The sequence below is a fragment of the Ursus maritimus genome, unplaced genomic scaffold (assembly GCF_017311325.1).
Source record: "Ursus maritimus isolate PB19 unplaced genomic scaffold, ASM1731132v1 scaffold_12, whole genome shotgun sequence".
NCBI classification, from domain to species: domain Eukaryota; kingdom Metazoa; phylum Chordata; class Mammalia; order Carnivora; family Ursidae; genus Ursus; species Ursus maritimus.
In genome coordinates, this window is record NW_024423564.1 from 20,783,500 (window position 1) to 20,802,632 (window position 19,133).

The 19,133-nt window shown below is 36.6% G+C and overlaps 1 protein-coding gene across 1 annotated transcript in view; it reads right to left on the reverse strand.

Annotated features, from left to right (window-relative positions):
* Positions 1-19,081, reverse strand: part of SLC30A7 (solute carrier family 30 member 7) — an 87,590-nt gene extending 68,509 nt beyond the window's left edge. Inside the window, exons 1-4 of the mRNA XM_008697647.2 lie at positions 18,846-19,081; positions 18,524-18,625; positions 4,655-4,768; positions 164-251 (exon numbers count right to left, since the gene is read on the reverse strand). Of these exons, the coding sequence (XP_008695869.1) occupies positions 164-251; positions 4,655-4,768; positions 18,524-18,625; positions 18,846-18,925 (384 nt within the window). The 5' untranslated portion in view covers positions 18,926-19,081. The remainder of the gene's footprint in view (positions 1-163; positions 252-4,654; positions 4,769-18,523; positions 18,626-18,845) is intronic.
* Positions 19,082-19,133: the final 52 nt, after the last annotated feature.

Below are 19,133 nucleotides of genomic sequence, written 5' to 3' on the forward strand. Positions count from 1 at the left end.
TTTTCAACTATTTTGGAAGCTCCTCTTACATAATATTTTATCTAACCCAACACTGTCCTTGATACTTAATAGTGTAAAAGCAGCTCTATACGTGTATCTTTAGTTCATAAACATTTTCATTAGAGAAATGTAATTTACTGAGTCTAATCATTATTTACAATACCTCAACTCCTTCTGAGAAAATAAAAAAGGCGGTGAAGATCAAAAACAGGCCATTGACAAAGCCAGCCAGAACTTCCGCTCTAACATACCTAAAGAAGAGCAAAGTAAACAACTGAATTATTATTCCTTAAAAATCATATCATAAATTTATACACATTCAGAGACTCTAAACCATATTATATGGTATAAGCAGCCAGCAAAGTCCTAGTGTTTATAGTATAATGTGTTTTATTCTATATATATTGCAGAAATGAGGAAATGAAGTTAATTATAATGAATTATATGTAATAGCACAATACTGCAAAATACATTCATTTCTACAAGCCAATAAAGACCTTCTTAGAGTAAGTAGATTTAGAAAGACCTTTCACAGAAATGTAAATCTCAAGTTGCCCCTGGAGAAGGAAAGACCGGACTAGACAAGCAGGCAAAGAAGGAAAGATCTAAAGATAAAAAGTAGAAGAAAAGAACTTGAGAAAGGGGTTTTTTCTAACTTTATATTAATTGCTTCTTTTCTAAGAATTCCTTAAATTTTTTGTTTCTCAAATATTTGGAAAATGGAGCTTTGATCTGAAGGAAAATAAATTATTTCTGAATTACCCAAGACAACTTGAGATTTATATTTCTACCACTCTTTTCTAAGATTAATAAATTTAATAAAAACTTTTCAATTACCTATTTTTAGAATCAATTCTAGCTTCACATAAAACTATTTTTAAAATACCTGTCTTTTTCTCCATGGACTTTTTTTTTTTTTTTTTTAAAGATTTTATTCATTTATTTGACAGAGAGAGAGACAGCCAGTGAGAGAGGGAACACAGCAGGGGGAATGGGAGTGGAAGAAGCAGGCTCCCAGCAGAGGAGCCTGATGTGGGGCTCAATCCCAGGACTCCAGGACCATGCCCTGAGCCGAAAGCAGACACTCAACAACTGAGCCACCCAGGCGCCCCTCTCCATGGACTTCTGAAGCTTTCTGTTTCCTACCTGCATAAAGCATCGGGGAAAGCTTTTATTTTTTCCATAAGGTACTATTTGGCTTAGTTAAAGTCTTTAGAAACAACTTTAACTTGGCAGTTTTACATGTCCTAACGTTATTCAAAGAGTGCTCACAGCAGTTAGTCACTCTGGTCCTTAAACAATATAACAGGAGTATCAAAACACTGCTTTTTCTAGCTTTCTATGTCAACTTCTAGATAATACAATTTTTACTATAAGAACTATGCTTAAAGTAAAGAGAACAAACTCTTTAAAATGGACTCTATTCAGTCATGTTGGAGTTTGCTCTGTCAGTACATTCCAACATAGCACATATTTCTGCACTCAGAAATAATGCATACTTCTACCTTCTAACACATACAAATGAATTAAATTTACATAGTATGTGTCAAAGCATATGCCTTTTTATTTTTCAGGAGAGAACGTTCATTAAATTCAGCTGGCTTTCCATAGTAAACTCTTAGGAATGTATCTAATACATCAGCAGTGTTACTAACCTCAAAATAAAAAGCACTTTTTTTTAGCCCACACTTCTACTCCCAGAGCTAACGCCTGATTGAAAGCCTTTTGTCCCTGAGTTCCATTAGATGTCAAGATCAAAGGTAGGAATGTTTTTCAGGCATCTTTTTGTCTCTAATGCCTAGCTTAGTAGGTGCTCCATAAATTCTGATCAACTGTTGGACTAAAGTGACTTAATTAGGCTTAATATATTTGTTAAACTTGGTTGCAGGATTCAAGTGAAAAACCTGTGAAAACTAGACAAACTTGCCTTTACAAATGACTACGTTTACTTGAACACAGTGAGTCTTGGAATTAAAACACAGTACCTTCATGAATGTGCTACTGCCTAATTAAGTATGATGGTGTCTGAATTCTTTAGCCAAGGTAAAAAAAGATACAAGCATATGCACGTACATATAAAGGCATGTACATATGCATGTATCTACCTATCAGACATATCTTACTTTTATGCTGGCATTGCTATTTCAGATACAGGAGTGTGACCAGACACAAAGATGACTTTTCTATAAAGAAATACTGGAAAGTCTTCTGCTTCTCAGATTCCTCCTATTATTTTTCTGTTGCAGTCAGTCTGCTGCTGTGATCATACTGAACTGGGGGCTTGGGGATCCATCCCCAGGCTTAGCCTATTCAGTGTCATTTTGATGTCCTGGCACCTACATTTCACTACTGCTGCTTCTTACTACTATAGCAACTATCAATAGTTTCAAATGTTGCGTCAGATTTTACTCCTAATTTTTCCCTTCTCAAAAGAAAAAAGCAAACAAGGAGAAGACAAAACAAGAAGCAAAAAAAGGTGGCAAGAATATTACTCCCTTACAGAAACTAGTTAAAGCTAAATAGTTAAAACCTGCTATAGTACTGTGGTATTCAAAGCTGTTCCTAAAAACCATCTTATAATGGGAGACTGTGCATTCTCAATAGAAAACAATAGATAGCCTGAGATTTAAGGAACTGAGAATTTTTATAGTCACCTAATGTTTATCCTGAAAAATTGTGTTTTTTAAATTTTTTTCTGAAAAATAATGTTAAGATATTCTAATCAGTTTTTAATATACAGTATATATGAATTACTAATTTTCTAACACAAGATTAGAACTTTACATGCAATCTTTCTTTAATGATTCAAAATACACTTAAGAATCTTTTGATTGCATAATGCCATGGAAAATGTTCTCTTCTGAGCTGTTTCGATTTATAGAGATCCCTCACTGTAGTCAATAAAAACAGTGTAATTAGTGCTTTTCGTCTCACTTTTTATAATCTTACAAATAACTACATCACTTTGATTACACCCCAAATCAGCGAGTTCTGTCACAGAACTTCATATATCTTTCTTTTGCCACTTGTCATACTGTACGGATTTTATGGTATTTTTACAGTAGTGCTTCCTCATCAGAACACAAGTTCCTACAAGACAGAAACTATATCTTATTCATCTTTATAAGTATCAAAGGATTAGACTCATAGTGGGCCCTCGATAAATATCTGAAGAGAACAAGAGTGCATACAAGACAAAGTGCATGCGTGCTAGCTCGAGAACAAAAGGGAAGGTGGAGAGAGAGGAAGTGGGGAGGGAACAAGAGTAAAAGAGAGAACAGGAGGCAGTGTGCATAAGACAGTGGATGTGAGCAGGCAGGACAGAATGAGAGACACTATAAAGGAAAGGGAGCCTTCTGGCAGGAGGATCGGTGAGAGAAGGAAAGAGACTGGAAAAAGGAAAGAAGAACGAACTAGGGATAAGAGGTTCAGAGAGAGGGAAGGGGAATAAGATGGAGCCTGAGAGATACAGCGGTTGAAGGTAGAGAGAGAGAGCAGGAGAAAAGAAAGATAAAGATGTACCAGAGAGAGAAAGAGAGGAAGGGGAGAGTGGAAGGCTGAGGAATAGGGAGAGACCATGAGCACTGGCACAAGGAACTGGAAAGAAAGAACAAGAGAAGGAAGAAGGGAGTTCAGGAGAGATGGCAGAGAGGATGAGGCTGGAGATGAGAGTGGAAGACAGAGAAAACACATAGGAGTGAAGAAAGGAGAGAATGTGAGAAAGCACTCACAAGAGAGGGGGACAGATGGGAAGGAGTCAACAAGTACAAGGCGAGAGAGGGGAACAGGAAAGAGAATGAAGGTGGAGAGACAGAGGAGGAGGATATTACCCCTGAGTGCTGCTTACATATAAATACAATTACACTGCAAAATACTCTATGAACTCAAAAAAGAAAACACTCAGGCAGAGTCAGTCAAACACTGGACACTGCACTGCTTCTCCCAATCAGACATGGCAAAAGGCAAACCCTGCCTCTAAATAGTACCGGGCTCAGAAGTGAGACCAGATGTTCCAATATAGTCTCTCCAGCATAAAAACACTCTCCAATATTTGATTAATTATCTAAATTGAGCAAAAGTATGAAAAGAAGCATTTTTCATGAAAGCAGAACTTGAAGAGGGTAATATAAAATCATATTAGGAAATAATGATTTTAAATAAATTAATAGCAAAATATCCCTCTAAAAAAGAAACATGACCATTTTCATATACTGAAACTTTCTTCTTCTTCCAAAAAAAAAAAAAAAAAAATGGGTTAAGAGTGTCTAAGAAAGTCCCCTATCTAGCAAAAAGCTTCACTTAAAAAAAAAGTACACGTTGTAGATTCTGATTAAATACTGTTCAAAAACAGGTAAAACGAATCCACCAAGTTAGGGAGGTGGTTATTACCCCGGGGTGCTACATAGGAAGGAAGGAGGTGGTTATTACCCCGGGGTGCTACATAGGAAGGAAGGAGGTGGTTATTACCCCGGGGTGCTACATAGGAAGGAAGGAGGTGGTTATTACCCCGGGGTGCTACATAGGAAGGAAGGGGGCGGGGGTTACGGGTTCAAGTTCCATAAATGTGTTCAATTTGTGAAAATTCATGTGCTTAAGATTTGTATATTTTCTGTATTTCTTATACTTTAATAAAAAGGTTTTTAAAAAGTCTTACCCATAAGAGAAAGCATCATTATCTCTCCATTTTGAAATAACAGATGCTGCCAATCCAGCCAAAATGGCAGTGCTATCGAAAAACATGTGAAAAGAGTCGGAAATCAAGCCTAAGCTGTAAAAGAACAAACATATTGGCATATTATAATAGTAATCAAATAGTAAGCATCCTTCTCTAAATTCTCTCAATGTCCTTCTGCTTATCAGGAACTAAATCTTCTAAAAAGACAACCTTGAAATATGATATATAGAAAAATATTAAGGATAAGTTTTAAATACCTAAGAAGGAAACCCTAACATCCCTTGCCCAAGAAAAAACCCAGCTTCTACTGAAAGAGGGGTAGAAACAAAGCCAGCTGCTACTGGATGACGGGCAGGAATCTGCCCACCCTCTGGTCACTGGCAAAGGTCAGCTGCCACTGAAAGAGAGAGAGGAAAAAACCAGCCATCCACCACTGGGGGCAAGTCTGAAGCCAGGTTGGGCCCAAGCTCTTACACTGATACAAAGCAAAGGTCTGCTGCTGTTGGAAGAGGAGTAAGACAATCATTCCTTCTCTTGATAAAAGGCTGTGGGGAGAGGTGGGAGAAGGGGCAGGAACATTAATAATACCCACTCTGGCTCTCAGGTAAGAAGGGACTGCTTAAAAAGAAGGCTTCAGAAGGAGAACCAAATTCTCTCTTCCCTGCAACCAAAGCCTTGACTAGAGTACAAAACAACAGCAATCTATCTCTGAGAGCTGAGCAAGAGCACAGAGACTCCCAAGGTGTGCAGGGCTTGCTGAAAGCTGAGAGTGGAGCAAGAACACTAAAAAAACCCTCCAGGGCCCCAAACCCTACACTAAACACAAGGTGGTAAAAGCCACTAAAAAAATTTCAAGTCAGTGGCTTATTGAAATTAACTAGCAAGAATAAAAGACAAAACCCAGCTAGTCGACTATTGATCACAGACTCAAAAACCCACACTAATGGCCTGACAAAATAACAGGTGTGCACATTTCTGGGTATCACTACTATTAACCTTGGTCCCTACTATTTTTTTTAAACATAAAGTCTACCAAACATTTAAAGAACAATAAATATCAATCCCTTAAAAACTCTTCCAAAAAACAGATGATGAAGAAATGCTTCCCAATTCACTGTATAAGAACAGTATTACCCTTATACCAAAATGAGACCAAAGACATCACAAGAAATGAAATAAACTAATCTTTCACAAATATACATACAAAAATCTTCAATAAATACTAGCAAATGGAATCTGAGGATATATATTTAAAAAAAGTACACACCACGAACAAGTGGGATTAACTCCAACAATGCAAGGTTGGTTCAATATATGAAAATCAATCAACCTAACACATCATATTAATAGGATAAAAGACAAAAACCATGTGATCATCTCAATAGGTGCCAAAGGAGTTTGACAAAATTTAATACTCCCCTTTATAATAAAAACGCTCAACAAACTTGGAACACGGAGAACTTCCTCAATTCTTAAATGGCATCTACAAAAAATCCACAGTAGCATTAACAGCCAATGACTGAATGTTTTCCCCTAAGATCAGGTATAAGATAAGGATGTATCCTCTCGCTACTTCTATTTAACATTATACTGGAGGATCTAACAAGGGAAGTTAGGCAGGAAATAAAATAAGGACACCCAGACTGAAAGTGAAGGAGTAAAACTATCACTATTTGCAGATGACAGGATCTTATATATATAAAATCTTAGGACTCTACTAAAAACCTATTAGAATAAATGAGTTTGGCAAGGTTGCAGGATACAATATCAACATCAAAAATGAACTGTATTCCTATATAGTAGTGATATTAAAAAATAAAATAAAAAAAATTTCCATTTGCAATAGCATAAAAAAATACAAACACATTTAACAAAAAAGTATAAAGTTTCAACAAAATATTATTGAAAAAAAATTAAAAAGACCTGAATAAATGGAAAGACATCCATGTTTATGGATCAGAAGACAATATTGTTAAGATGCCAACACTTCCCCAAATGATCTATGGATTCAAGTCACTCCTATCAAAATGCCAGCTGACTTCTTTGAAGAAACTGACAATCTGACCTTAAAATTCATACGGAAAAGCAAAGGACCTAGAATAGACAAAACAATATTGAAAACAAAGAGCAAAGTTGGAGGATTCATACTTCCCAACTTCAAAGTTTACAACAGAGTTACAGTAATCAAAACAGTGTGGTGCTGGCACAAAAGTAAACCTATAGAGCAATGGAATAGAATTTAGAATCTAGAAACAAATCCTCACATTTACGGTCAATTGACTTCTGAAAAGGATGCCAAAATGGAAAGAATAGTGTTTTCAACAAATATATTGATACAACTGGATATCCATAACTAAAAAATGGTTTTTGCCCTTATTTCACACCATACACAAAAATTAACCCAAAATGGATCAAAGACCTAAACATAAAAACTAAAATATTCACCACCTTGGATTAGGCAATAGTTTCTTATATAAATAAGACATCAAAAGAATAAGTGACAAAAGCAAAAGCAGAAAACACTGACTGGACATCACTGGAATTTTAAAACTTATGTTCCTCAAAGGACAATATTAAGAAAGATGTTCCTCAAAGGACAATATTAAGAAAATTAAAAGACAATGCACACATGGGAGAAAATATTTGCCAGTCATATATTTGACAAGTGGCTTGTATCCAGAATACATGAAGAACTCTTTTTCTCTTTTTTAAAGATTTTATTTTTAAGTAATCTCTACATCCAACATGGGCCTTCAACTCACAACTCCAAGATCATGAGTTGTATGCTCCACCATCTGAGCCAGCCAGGCGCCCCATATGAAAAACTCTTAAAACACTTCAAAAAGATAAATAATCCATTTTTTAAAAAATATTTTTTTATTCATTTGAAAGAGAGAGAAAGAGAGCAAGCATTGGGGGAAGCGGGAGAGGGAGAGAGAATCTTAAGCAGACTCCACACTGAACATGAGGCCCAACGCAGTGCCGGATCTCCTGACCCTGAGATCACGACCTGAGCCAAAACCAAGTCATCGGTTAACCAACTATGCCATCTAGGCGCCCCAAGATAAATAATCTCATTTTTTAAATGAACAAAGAATCTGAATAAACATTTCTCCAAAAAAGACACACAAATGGCCAAGAAGCACATAAAAGACACTCAACATCATTAACTACCTTTCAGGGAAATGAAAATCAAAACAATGAGAAACAACTTCATACCCACACTATGATAGCTAAATCAAAAAAATTAATAACAAGTGTTGGTGAGGATGTAGAGAAAGCAAAATTCTCACACACTGCTGGAATATTATTTGGCAATAAAAATAAATGAATACTAACACATGTAGACTATGGATGACTCTTGAAAACATTATGCTAAGTGTAACAAACCAGTCAGAAAGGATCATACACTGTAAGATTCCATTTATATGCAAAGGCCAGAGTGGGCAAATACATAGAGACAAAGTAGATTAGTGGTTGCCTAGAATTAGGGCAAATCAGGGGATAAGGGAATTAGAGGGTGATGGCTACAGGTGCAAGGCTTCTTTCTGGGTAATAAAACTGTTCTAAAATTGATTGTTGTGATGGTTTTACAACTCTGTGAATATACTAAAAGCCATTCAATTACATACCTTACATGGGTGAACTGTATGGTATATGAATTATCTCAGTAAAGTTTTTTTTTAAAAATGATATCTAAAGCAGGGTGATCCCCTATGGCCCAGATCACCATCTATTTTTGTAAATGAAGTTTTTTACTGGAACACAGTTACACTCATCCATTTATATACTGTCTATGGTTGCTTCTGTGCTATAACAGTAGAATAGAGAAGTTGAGACAGAGACCTTATGGCCCTTGAAGCTTAAAATATTCACCATCTGCTGTCTAGAGAAAGTTTGCTAACCTCTGGTATAAAGCAAACACAGGTGCACTGTATTGTGGAGTTTAAACATGTAAAAGTGAAATGTGTGACAATAATAGCACATGGGATAGAAGAAGATAGAAGTATATTATTCTAAGATAAACATATTTGTGTTAAGTTAAAAATTCATACTATGCATGCTAAAGCAACCACCAAGAAACGTCACTAAAGCAGGGACATAGAATTCTGCATCAACACAAAGCAGATGTTTTGCTACCAATGGAAAAAGAGCAGGAAATTCACTCTCACCCAAGACTATCCACATGTACACAGCAGAGTTTTGCTTTCACAGGAGGGGCACAAATTTTGAAGACAACACAAAACATACTCCCAAGGCCCAGGCTCACAGGGCCTGCCTAAGACTGAGGCTGGGTTAAGTTAATGAATGCCCCTCTGCCCTCACCACAAACCTAGCACTGAGTAACAAGAAACAGCAGTCTACAGCTTGGGGGGAGTGGTCTGGGTGGGGGTGTGTGCCATGAATATGAAGAGAGAGCTTCTGTGACACATGCAAAAACCTAACCTAATAATGGCCTGACAAAAGAGGCATATCTACTTCTAGTTATAAATACTATTACCTCAATAATCACAGCTCTTTATTCACGATGTCCAGCCTTTGATCAAAAATTTCAAGATACACAAAAAAGAGCAGGAGAAAGAACTCATGGTGAAGAGATAAAGCAGTCAACAGAACCAGACCGAGATACCAGCTCAGATACTGGAACTATCATAACTATAACTAATATGTTAAAGGATCTATGGAAAAAGGTGAACAACACATATGAATTACTTGGGAATTTCAGCGGAAAAATATGAAATTTTTAAAAAATATTTATTTATTAGAGAGAGAGAGAGATTAAGTATGAGTGGGATGGGCAGAGGGAGAGGGAGAGAGAATTCCAAGCAGATGCTGAGCTGAGCAAGGAGCCTGAAATGGGGCTCCATCCCATGACCCTGAGATCACGACCTGAGATGAAGCCAAGAGTCCTACGCTCAATGACTGCGCCATCCAGGAGCTCCTGAAATATTTTTTTAAAAAAATTAAATGGAAGGGTAACAGTTGTCTGAGCATCCAACTATTGGTTTTGGCTCAGGTCATGATCTCACAGTCACGGATCCAGCCCCCATTAGGGGCTCTGCACTCAGTGAGGAGTCTGCTGGGGCTTCTCTTTCCCTCTTCCTCCCCCTCTGTCCCTTCCCCTGCTCCCACATGCATGCATGCACACACTCTCTCAAATAAATAAAATCCTTTAAAGAAAAAATTTAAAAATATATAAAAAATAAAAATTAAATATTAAATGGAAATGGGAGAAGCAAAAAACAAGGTATCAGTGCTGAAGAATTCTTCCAATTGGTTTATGAGAAGACTAGACACAGCTAAGGAAAGAATTCAGTGAACTTGAAGATAGCTCAACAGAAATGTTCTGAAAGCAAGCATATCAACAGCTCAATATTTAAAACCAAGGATTAACAGAGTGGTTAAGAACACTACTTCTGAAGTCAGAGTACCTGGGTTCAACTCCCAACTCCACGATTTACTAGTTCTGTCAATCTCAAATTTCTTAACTACTTTGTATCTCAATTTAGCCATTACTTAAACAAGGTAATAATAAAAAGTGTCATAAATGTTATGCTGATTGAATTAATATATGTGAAACACTTATCACAGTGCTTGCCACATTAAAGCTACATCAATATTCCTATTATTACCATTATTATTAATAAATCACTATGTTAATTATTAATACCTTATAATATATAGTGTTCCCAGCATGACCTATCACTCTTAACAATGTGGCTAGATGCCAGAGCCTTCATCAATTGTTAAGTGCTACAAACTAAAGGGAAAAACATTCCTCACCTAAGTAGAAAAAGCAGTTTTAAAATGTTCTCGTAATTTGGAATAATTATAAAATTAGAAACTGAAGTAAAACAATACAATAAAAAAATACAATAATTTTTTAAAAAAAGATTTTATTTATTTATTCTAGAGAGAGAGAGTGAGGGTATGCAGGGGGAGGAGCAGAGGGGCAGAGACAAGTAGACTCCGTGCTAAGCCCCACCTCAGGGCTCACTCTTACGTCCTGAGATCATGACCTCAGCCAAAACCAAGAGTCAAGCACTTAACTGACTGAGCCACTCAGGCGCCCCCCCAAAATACAATAATTTATAAATCTCAAGTCATCACAAAGTATTTTGGAAAATGTCTTAAATTTTATCATGAACTTTGTATACCTTATTCAAATATAGATGCATAATGCAGTTTAAGCACTGTCTGTACTCATCTAATACCCAACTCAAAGCAGGATGAGAATAAAGGAATAAATAAAAAGACTAAATGAGAAAACTGATGCCTGAGGAGGACATAGTAAAGGTCCTGTTATTCATGCAATTCTCTCAGAGCTGTTATTTTAAAATTTTTCCTTGAATAATTGGATCTCCACAACACTACACACTTGAACCTTAATTGTCATATAACACTGAAAATAATAACTTTATTATATTTTCAAGTATGAAAGACCCATTTGAAGAATGTCTCTGTACTGTGTTATTAAACCACCAATAAAGACATTGTTTATGATTTTGTTTTCTATGCTGTGACGAAGGACTAATATGGTAAGTTACTTTTGAAATTTGGTTTCAGAAAATCATCTATTCTGATAAAACAATGTAGTTGTGTTGTAGTAAAACCTGACAATGAGAATTTTTACCCATTCTGCCTTAACTTTATGGAATTTTACTACATTTGAAAGTCAGTATCAGTAACTCCATTAATTTACATATTTAGTAGGCTTATTTTTTCCACTCTACCCATGGTTCTTAACATTTTTAATTCTTTTTTTTAATTTAAGATTTTATTTATTTATTTGACAGAGAGAAAGAATACAAGCAGGGGGAGCAGCAGGGAGAGGGAGAGGTAGGCTCCTGCTGGGCAGGGAGCCCGATGTGGCACTCAATCCCAGGACCCTGGGATCATGACCTGAACTGAAGGCAGACAATGGACTAAACCACCCAGGTGCCCCAACATTTTTATTTCTTAATTTAAGTACTTTATTATATATGTATTTTATATGTATTATATATGTATTCTATTTTAAATGGCCATAAATCAGTTGTAGAAGAAGGCAAGGTATTCATTCTAAATAAATATAAATACAAAAATATTTACCAATATACTGATGTACACATTTATTTAGTAAAATCTGCTATGGGTTGAATTGTGTCCTCTTCCAAAATCTTAAGTTGAAGTCCTACATCTCCAGTACCTCAGAATGTAAGCTAATTTGAAAATAGGGTCACTGCAGACATAATTCATTAAAATTAGGTCAGTAAGGTGGGCCCCCATCCAGTATGACTGTTGTCCTTATAACAAGGGGAAACCTGGAGACAGACATGCACAAATAGAGACCACCGAGTAAAGATAAGGTATCAGATGAGACTTCCACAAGCCAAGGAATGTGAAAGATTGCCAGCAAAGCAACTGAAGCTAAGGGAAAGCATGAAGAGATTTTTCCTGGCAGACCTCAGAAGGAACTCACATGGGCAATACCTTGATCTTAGAATTTTAGTCTCCAGACTACAAGACAGTCACTTTCTACTGTGGTACTTTGTTACAGCAGCCCTAGCAAATTAATACACACTATCTTTTTTATAACAAATTTAAATATATTTACTGGACATCAAACATTGCCCTAATGGGGGAAAGATGGTAAACCTCTTCTGTATACTACAGCAATTGAGTTCCCTGTTCAAAAAGTTTAAATATAGCTTGGGCATTTTAATACTCATCAAAATGAGATTTTAATTTTATTTAAATTTTAAGTAACTTTACTTTTCATCAAAATGTTATTTCATTTTCAGTATATTATATATATGATTCTATCTGAAAAATCACTCCCTCTTCTAAAGTGGAAGAACATCATGTTCTCTTAAAGCATTGCAATGTGGTCTTTTTATTTAAACCTGGTATCATGATTTGAAAAGTACTCAGCTGCAATGATGTAGGCAAACTCATATGAAAAAGAGTCTACTTCTAATTCTCTGTTCACCTATCGTGTATCAAAATACTACTCATGAGGAATGCCAATTTTATTGCTCATCTTCAATTAACAAGTGTTTCTTATTTTGAATTATTTAAACTACATGGCGTAAATTTCCTTATAAATGAAGACAGCATAGAGAATTTTTCAGGTTATCTGATTTATATACCAAATGTAACCTGATGAAGAAAAATTAGTTGCTAAAAGCAGCATTCTTTTCTTTTTTTTAATTTTATTTATTTATTTGACAGAGAGAGAGGCAGTAAGAGAGGGAACACAAGCAGGGGGAGTGGAAGAGAGAGAAGCAGGCTTCCCGCCGAGCAGGGAGCCCGACGTGGGGCTCGATCCCAGAATGCTGGGATCATGACCTGAGCTGAAGGCAGACGCTTAACAACTGAGCCACCCAGGCACCCCTAAAAGCAGCATTCTTGTTTTAGGCTCCCATCTTTAAACGCTGTCAGTTTCTCTATGAATAATTTTTAAACTTTTTTTAAGTGACTACTTTCTAAAGATATTTTAATAATAAAAACTTCCTAGGATACAAAAGAGAAACATATTAGTTGAAGCAAAATATAATAAACGTGAATAGAACATTAAGCAAAAGAAACTTTCAAAAAAGATTTTAAGGTCTACTGGAGGCAAAAACAAAGGGAGAAAAGAGCCCATAAATGGAGACTTAAGAGGCATATCCACCAAATACTATAGATCTTGTTGTGATTAGATCTTGTTTGGATTCTGATTTATTAAAACAACTGTAAAAAGAAACTATGAGACAATAAGGGTCATCTGAACACTCACTAACTAGATATTTGATATTAATAAATTGCTGATTTTTAAAGATGAGAATGGCACTGGGTAATGTTTAAAAAAGGGGGTGGGCTCTTATTTTTTAGAGACTCATACTGAAGTAGTTTTGAAAGAAATTAGAGTTAGTATCTGTGTTAAAATAATTCAGTGGTGGGACAGGTAAAAGCATAAGGAAGGTAAAAGTAAGAGGAAATAGAATAGGCTACACGTTGATAAACGTTAAATCTGGGTGATGAAGAGGGACATGAGTTTCATTAAACTCTCTACTTTTATCTATGTTTAAAATTTTCCATAATAAACAATTTTAAAAAGGCCTATTGGTAACTAAGCTAACGGTACATTTATAGTAGTTGTTGAAGATTAATTCAAAACTGAAGATAAGGAATACTCAAGATAGGTTTTCATGAGATGGAAAGGAGAAAATAAACCATTAACTGTCAATTTATTACCAAGAAATTAGAATCCTGACATTTGTATAAGTTGATAAACTAATGAGAATTACAATGAAAAACCCTCAACTCCACTACATTCCATTTACATAATCCCTTACTTAAAAAAATTCTCAGCAAGATGGAATATTTATCTGCATTTTTAAGGTGAAAAGTAAAGCTGTAGGAAAGCAAAAGTCATCACCATGCACTGGTAAGTAATGTTGTCTTTTGAGAGGGGAAAAGCTGATAAAAGATTAAGATACACATGTTTTAATTCTATAGAAAAATGTGATTAATGGAAGCATTTTCTTTACCAAGGAGTTACTTTACAAACACATGCTATGACATATTATACAGAAGTAGGAACAAATCAATGTCCGGTATGGCTTAAAACATTTCCTGAACAAATATTTACTTTGGTAATACAAAGACATTTACCTTTAGAGTTATATGTGTTCCCTCTATGTCTAAGGGGAAAATGACTGTAATAGCCTTGGTAGAAAATATTACTGAAATCAAATTTTCTAACAGACAGTGAAGTACACATAAAATAAGAGAGCATAAAAACAAAGGAAACTATACTGAGATACTAGGAAAAAAATCATGGTGTAGTGGGGTAAAAAAATACCCAAAACCCAGGGGCACCTGGGTGGCTCAGTTGTTAAGCGTCTGCCTTTGGCTCAGGACGTGATCCCAGAGTCCTGGGATCGAGCCCCACATCAGGGTCCTCCACTGGGAGCCTGCTTCTTCCTCTCCCACTCCCCCTGCTTGTGTTCCCTCTCTCGCTGGCTGTCTCTATCTCTAGCAAATAAATAAAATCTTAAAAAAAAAAAAAAAAACAACAAAACAACCTGACGACAACAACAACAAAAACCTTGGATGACAGGTGCTTCTAGGCTCTGCTGTTACTCTGGGAAAAAAAACCCTGGGCCTCAGTTTTCCATCTATAGAAGAAGTCAAAGCAACTTATCTCTTTCTAGTCCCACTTCCTGAGCCTACAGTGTCTTTCTTAGTAAAGAATCTTTGACTTTCAGAATACCTGTTTGACTGGAACAAAGGCAACATTTGCAACTAGGCATGACCAAAATGATAAAGGTTTAGCCACTGATATATAAGTCAAAGTGCTCAATGTCCAGATAAATCTCCTTAAAAGACACTATATACACTTTTTACCTTTTTTTCCTCTCCATTCTGGACAATCTGCTGTTAGGGATGGCTGGAACTCTCACAGCCATCCTGGAAACAAAAGTTTTGTCTTATTTAAGAAATCATTATTTGGGGATTTTTCCATAATTTCAAAAAGAACTTAATCCTAGATGGTACAAAACCACATACTTATACTATATTAACTTGAGATTAAGTAGTTACTCAACAATAAGTAGCAATGAAAATAAAATGCTAAAAGGAAAAAGAACCCTAGAAGGAAAGATGACATTGTATTCCTACGATTTTCCTACTAACTTCAAAGAATAAGAGAAAAGAGGAGTTTAATGATTTTCCTCCCCTCTAATAGGGGTAGTTAGTATGTTTGATGTAGGTAAATTCCATACATTAGTTACTCCCTCATTCTTCATTCAGCAAATATGTATTAAGCACACTATGTGCCATGTACTAAGGTGCCTGAATAAGACAGAAAAGATCCCTACTTTAATAAAATTTACATTCTAGTGGAAAAGTAAAAAGCAGTGGATATTTAATGGTGGAAAAATACACAAAGAGCTTAGCTATTCTTCCACTGATGACACATTCTCACCATCAAAAATATAAACCAACTATAACTAAGTTCTTCCTTTTTTTTTTTAAGATTTTATTTATTTATTTGAGAGAGAGAGAGAGAGCAAGCGCACACACACGAAGGGAGAGAGAAAAGCAGACTCCCTACTGAGCAGGGAGCCTGACGTGGGGCTCAATCCCAGGACCCTGATATCAGGACTTGGGGCTCAACCCCAGGACCCTGATATCAGGCCCTGAGCTGAAGGCAGACGCCTAACCAAATAAGCCTAAGTTCTTCCTTTAAATAATGAAGGCTCTAAATAAGAAGCAGAACTATTTAACATTTTTTGCAACTAGATCAACTGTTTCTATAAACCTTTATTTGTGAAGAGAGAGCATGTTTTATCCATTTTTTAATTCCATAATGGAAAAAAATTCTTGATATTTCATGTTCATAACATCTTGAAACTTAATTTTTATAGAATGAAAATGAACACAGAAATGACTATGATAAAATAAATTTTGGTGAGGCACTTTTTCAAGGATCTTAAAATCTAATTGAAACTTTAGGAACAGAGATAATCCAGTCACATAAAGAAATTGTTGACCAGTCAACAAAAGGGACTAAAAACTGTAATATTTAAATAAGACAAAGAAATCCAGATTATGAAAAGACCCAAGAAATTTTTAAATACACCAAGGCTTTGATAGCAAATCCTCTGATAAAAATTAGTATTAGGAATAAGTGGTTATGGATAAGGAGGTCAACATAATGATGAATATCTACTAAATTATTTAGGTATGACAGATACTAGTTCAGAGCTAGATTTCAAATGTGAAAGACATAATAACACAATCAAAGAGAGTAAACTGGAGGAAAAGAGATCCTAAGGTCAGAACAAGCCACCAAAGGGCAGAAGAAAAAGTCATGTACCACTGATGTTTTCCTTATGTACTTATGCATACTGACAAATCGCTTGGAAAACAATAGTTTTAGTACAGTTGACCCTTGCACAACACAGGACTGAACTGCATGAGTCCACTTACATGCAGAGATTTTTCAATACACTACAGTATCATAAATGTATTTTCTCTTCCTTATGATTTTCTTAATAACATTTCCTTTTCTTGAGCTTACTTTATTGTAAGAATACAGTGCATAATACATATAACATACAAAATATGTGTTAGTCAACTGTTCATGTTATCGCCAAGGCTTATGGCCGATAGTAGACTATTTGAAGTTAAGTTTTGGGGGGGAGTCAAAAGTTATATAGATTTTCAACTGCACAGAGTTCATGCTCCTAATCCCCATGTTGTTGAAAGGTCAACTGTGATTTCCTCAATAGATCCCTACAGATCAAAAAATTTACTTTATACCTAACTTCCCATGAAAGTGGTTTAGGCACTTCACATATAATTCCCTTGAACAAGACATTTCATATAGTAATTTATGCAGTGGAAAGCCATATTGAAAGATAGTGTATTGTAATACAAAGTAACTGTAGCTAAAGTGTACATATGAAAACCACATTATAGTCTTGATACAGTCAGTACATATGCCACAATATGGCATAATTTAAGAAGAGCAAAATATATTATAAATACTGTATATTTATAATAAAGCATGATTATTACAATACAACATAGTGCTTTATTTAATATACACAATACATTAAAGGACAGTCCTATTACGGGATACATATATCTGCTTCCCAAAGGATTCAAACGGTTATTATATATACTAAGATTTTATGTTTCAGTATGCCTTTTAAAGCGGTGACTAAATCAATAATCTTCATAATGTGCTGAGTATTTTTTATAAAACTGAGTTGACAGCTGAACTGAAAAGAAGTCCACTTTTTCATATAAAAATGTAAATGTCACAAAAAATGGTGCTCTTATTTAAAATCATTGTTCAATCTCAGTAGAGATAAAGATCAAGGACAACAATTCTCCCTGAAAATGGACATAAAGGAAAGAGACTAACTCTAATTAATAGAAAATAAAGCATAAATGGCATAGGTTCTTAAGCTGGGGTTCAAGATGTATTTCAAGGAACACAGTATCTCCCTGAAGTTTTATATAAAATTTTAAGTGTTGGTTTTTATCAGATTCTCAGATGAGTGTGAGATTTAAAGAGCATTCAGCACACTTAGAAGTGTAATGATCTTATTGTTAGCGGAACAATTTTACAAGACCCTAAGTTATACAACAGCAAATACCTAGATCATAGTACTTCATTTCCAGAGTCCCTGAATTTACCTCTTCCCAAAGCAGTTTCAAAAACAAACAAACAAACCCAAAGATGGCACAGAAATCCATCAACTCAAGAGATGGAAGTTTGTAGAAACCTATTATGGGATTTTCTATTGCAGTCAAGACCAGAGGAAAATCATGAGACAGTTGCAACATAAAATTAGAGAAGAGAATGACACATATTTCTCCTGATATTCCCTTTATAAAGCTCTTTCCCATTCCAACACCTAAAAAATTAAGGTGAACATACCAGATATTCCCTCTTGGAATCTTAAGGGTGAAATCCAAATGCCACTCCCCCACAAGAGAAGCAAGGAACACTCCCACCCCAAAGGGGCAGGAAACACAGGTTTCTCCCAATTCCAAGAAAGTGAGCAAAGCTAAGGTTTGTAGTCAGGGATGACTATCAGCCAAAATGAAGGAGACTTGTCACTCTTGTTTGACGGGAGGGGTGGAAGGGCGGGACCCAAATCTTAATGCTGTTGCACACGATGGGCCCCGGATCTTCAACGTAGCCTTGCCAGATTGGTGTGGAATTGAGACAGCAACTCAGCAGCAGAGCTGAATGGCAAAGGCAAGACCTGAACCTCCTGGTGAGGAGCTACGTGGCACTAAGCAAACAGTGCTTCGTCTCCCCCACCCCCTGCTTCCGCCCTGCTTTTCCCCTTTGGTTACCAGTTGCTCCAGATGCCGTAGAGTAGTTCAACAAAAGCGAAAGACAGGTTCAGGCACAGGAAGAAAAACAGGTTCCGGGACGTCTTGTCCGACAGGATAGACCTGGGAGTGATAAAAGTGAAGAAGAGGCGGGAGAGTCAAAGGGGTGCCAGGACCCGGAGGTTGGGTCCCCTTTCAAGTCCCTCCCAGTCCAAACGCTCCTTTCCTCACAGCGAAGGAAGGTGTCCCTGACACTCCCTCCCTGGACCTCGGGCCATCCTTAGGTCTGGGCCTTCTCCCCTTCGGCCGGATACCCCCTACCCGCAAATATAGCACCCCGCACCTAAACCAGCCCGAAATCTTGCCGAACAGATTGAACTTGGGTGGTTTGTATTCATCGTCCTTGATGGACAGGGGCAACATCTTCTCTGCCCGGCGAAGGGCCGGGTCTACTCCCCTCTAGAAGTGGCTCCGTGGGTGATGGTAGTGACAGTGGTGACGCCTCAGATGGGATTCCCCAGCGTTTGTCCCGGGCCGCGCGCCTCTTCGAGACACAGACAGACACAGACACACACCCGGGAACTCGCCGACTTCCGGCCCGGGCCGCGCAACGCGTCCTGGGACGCGAAAG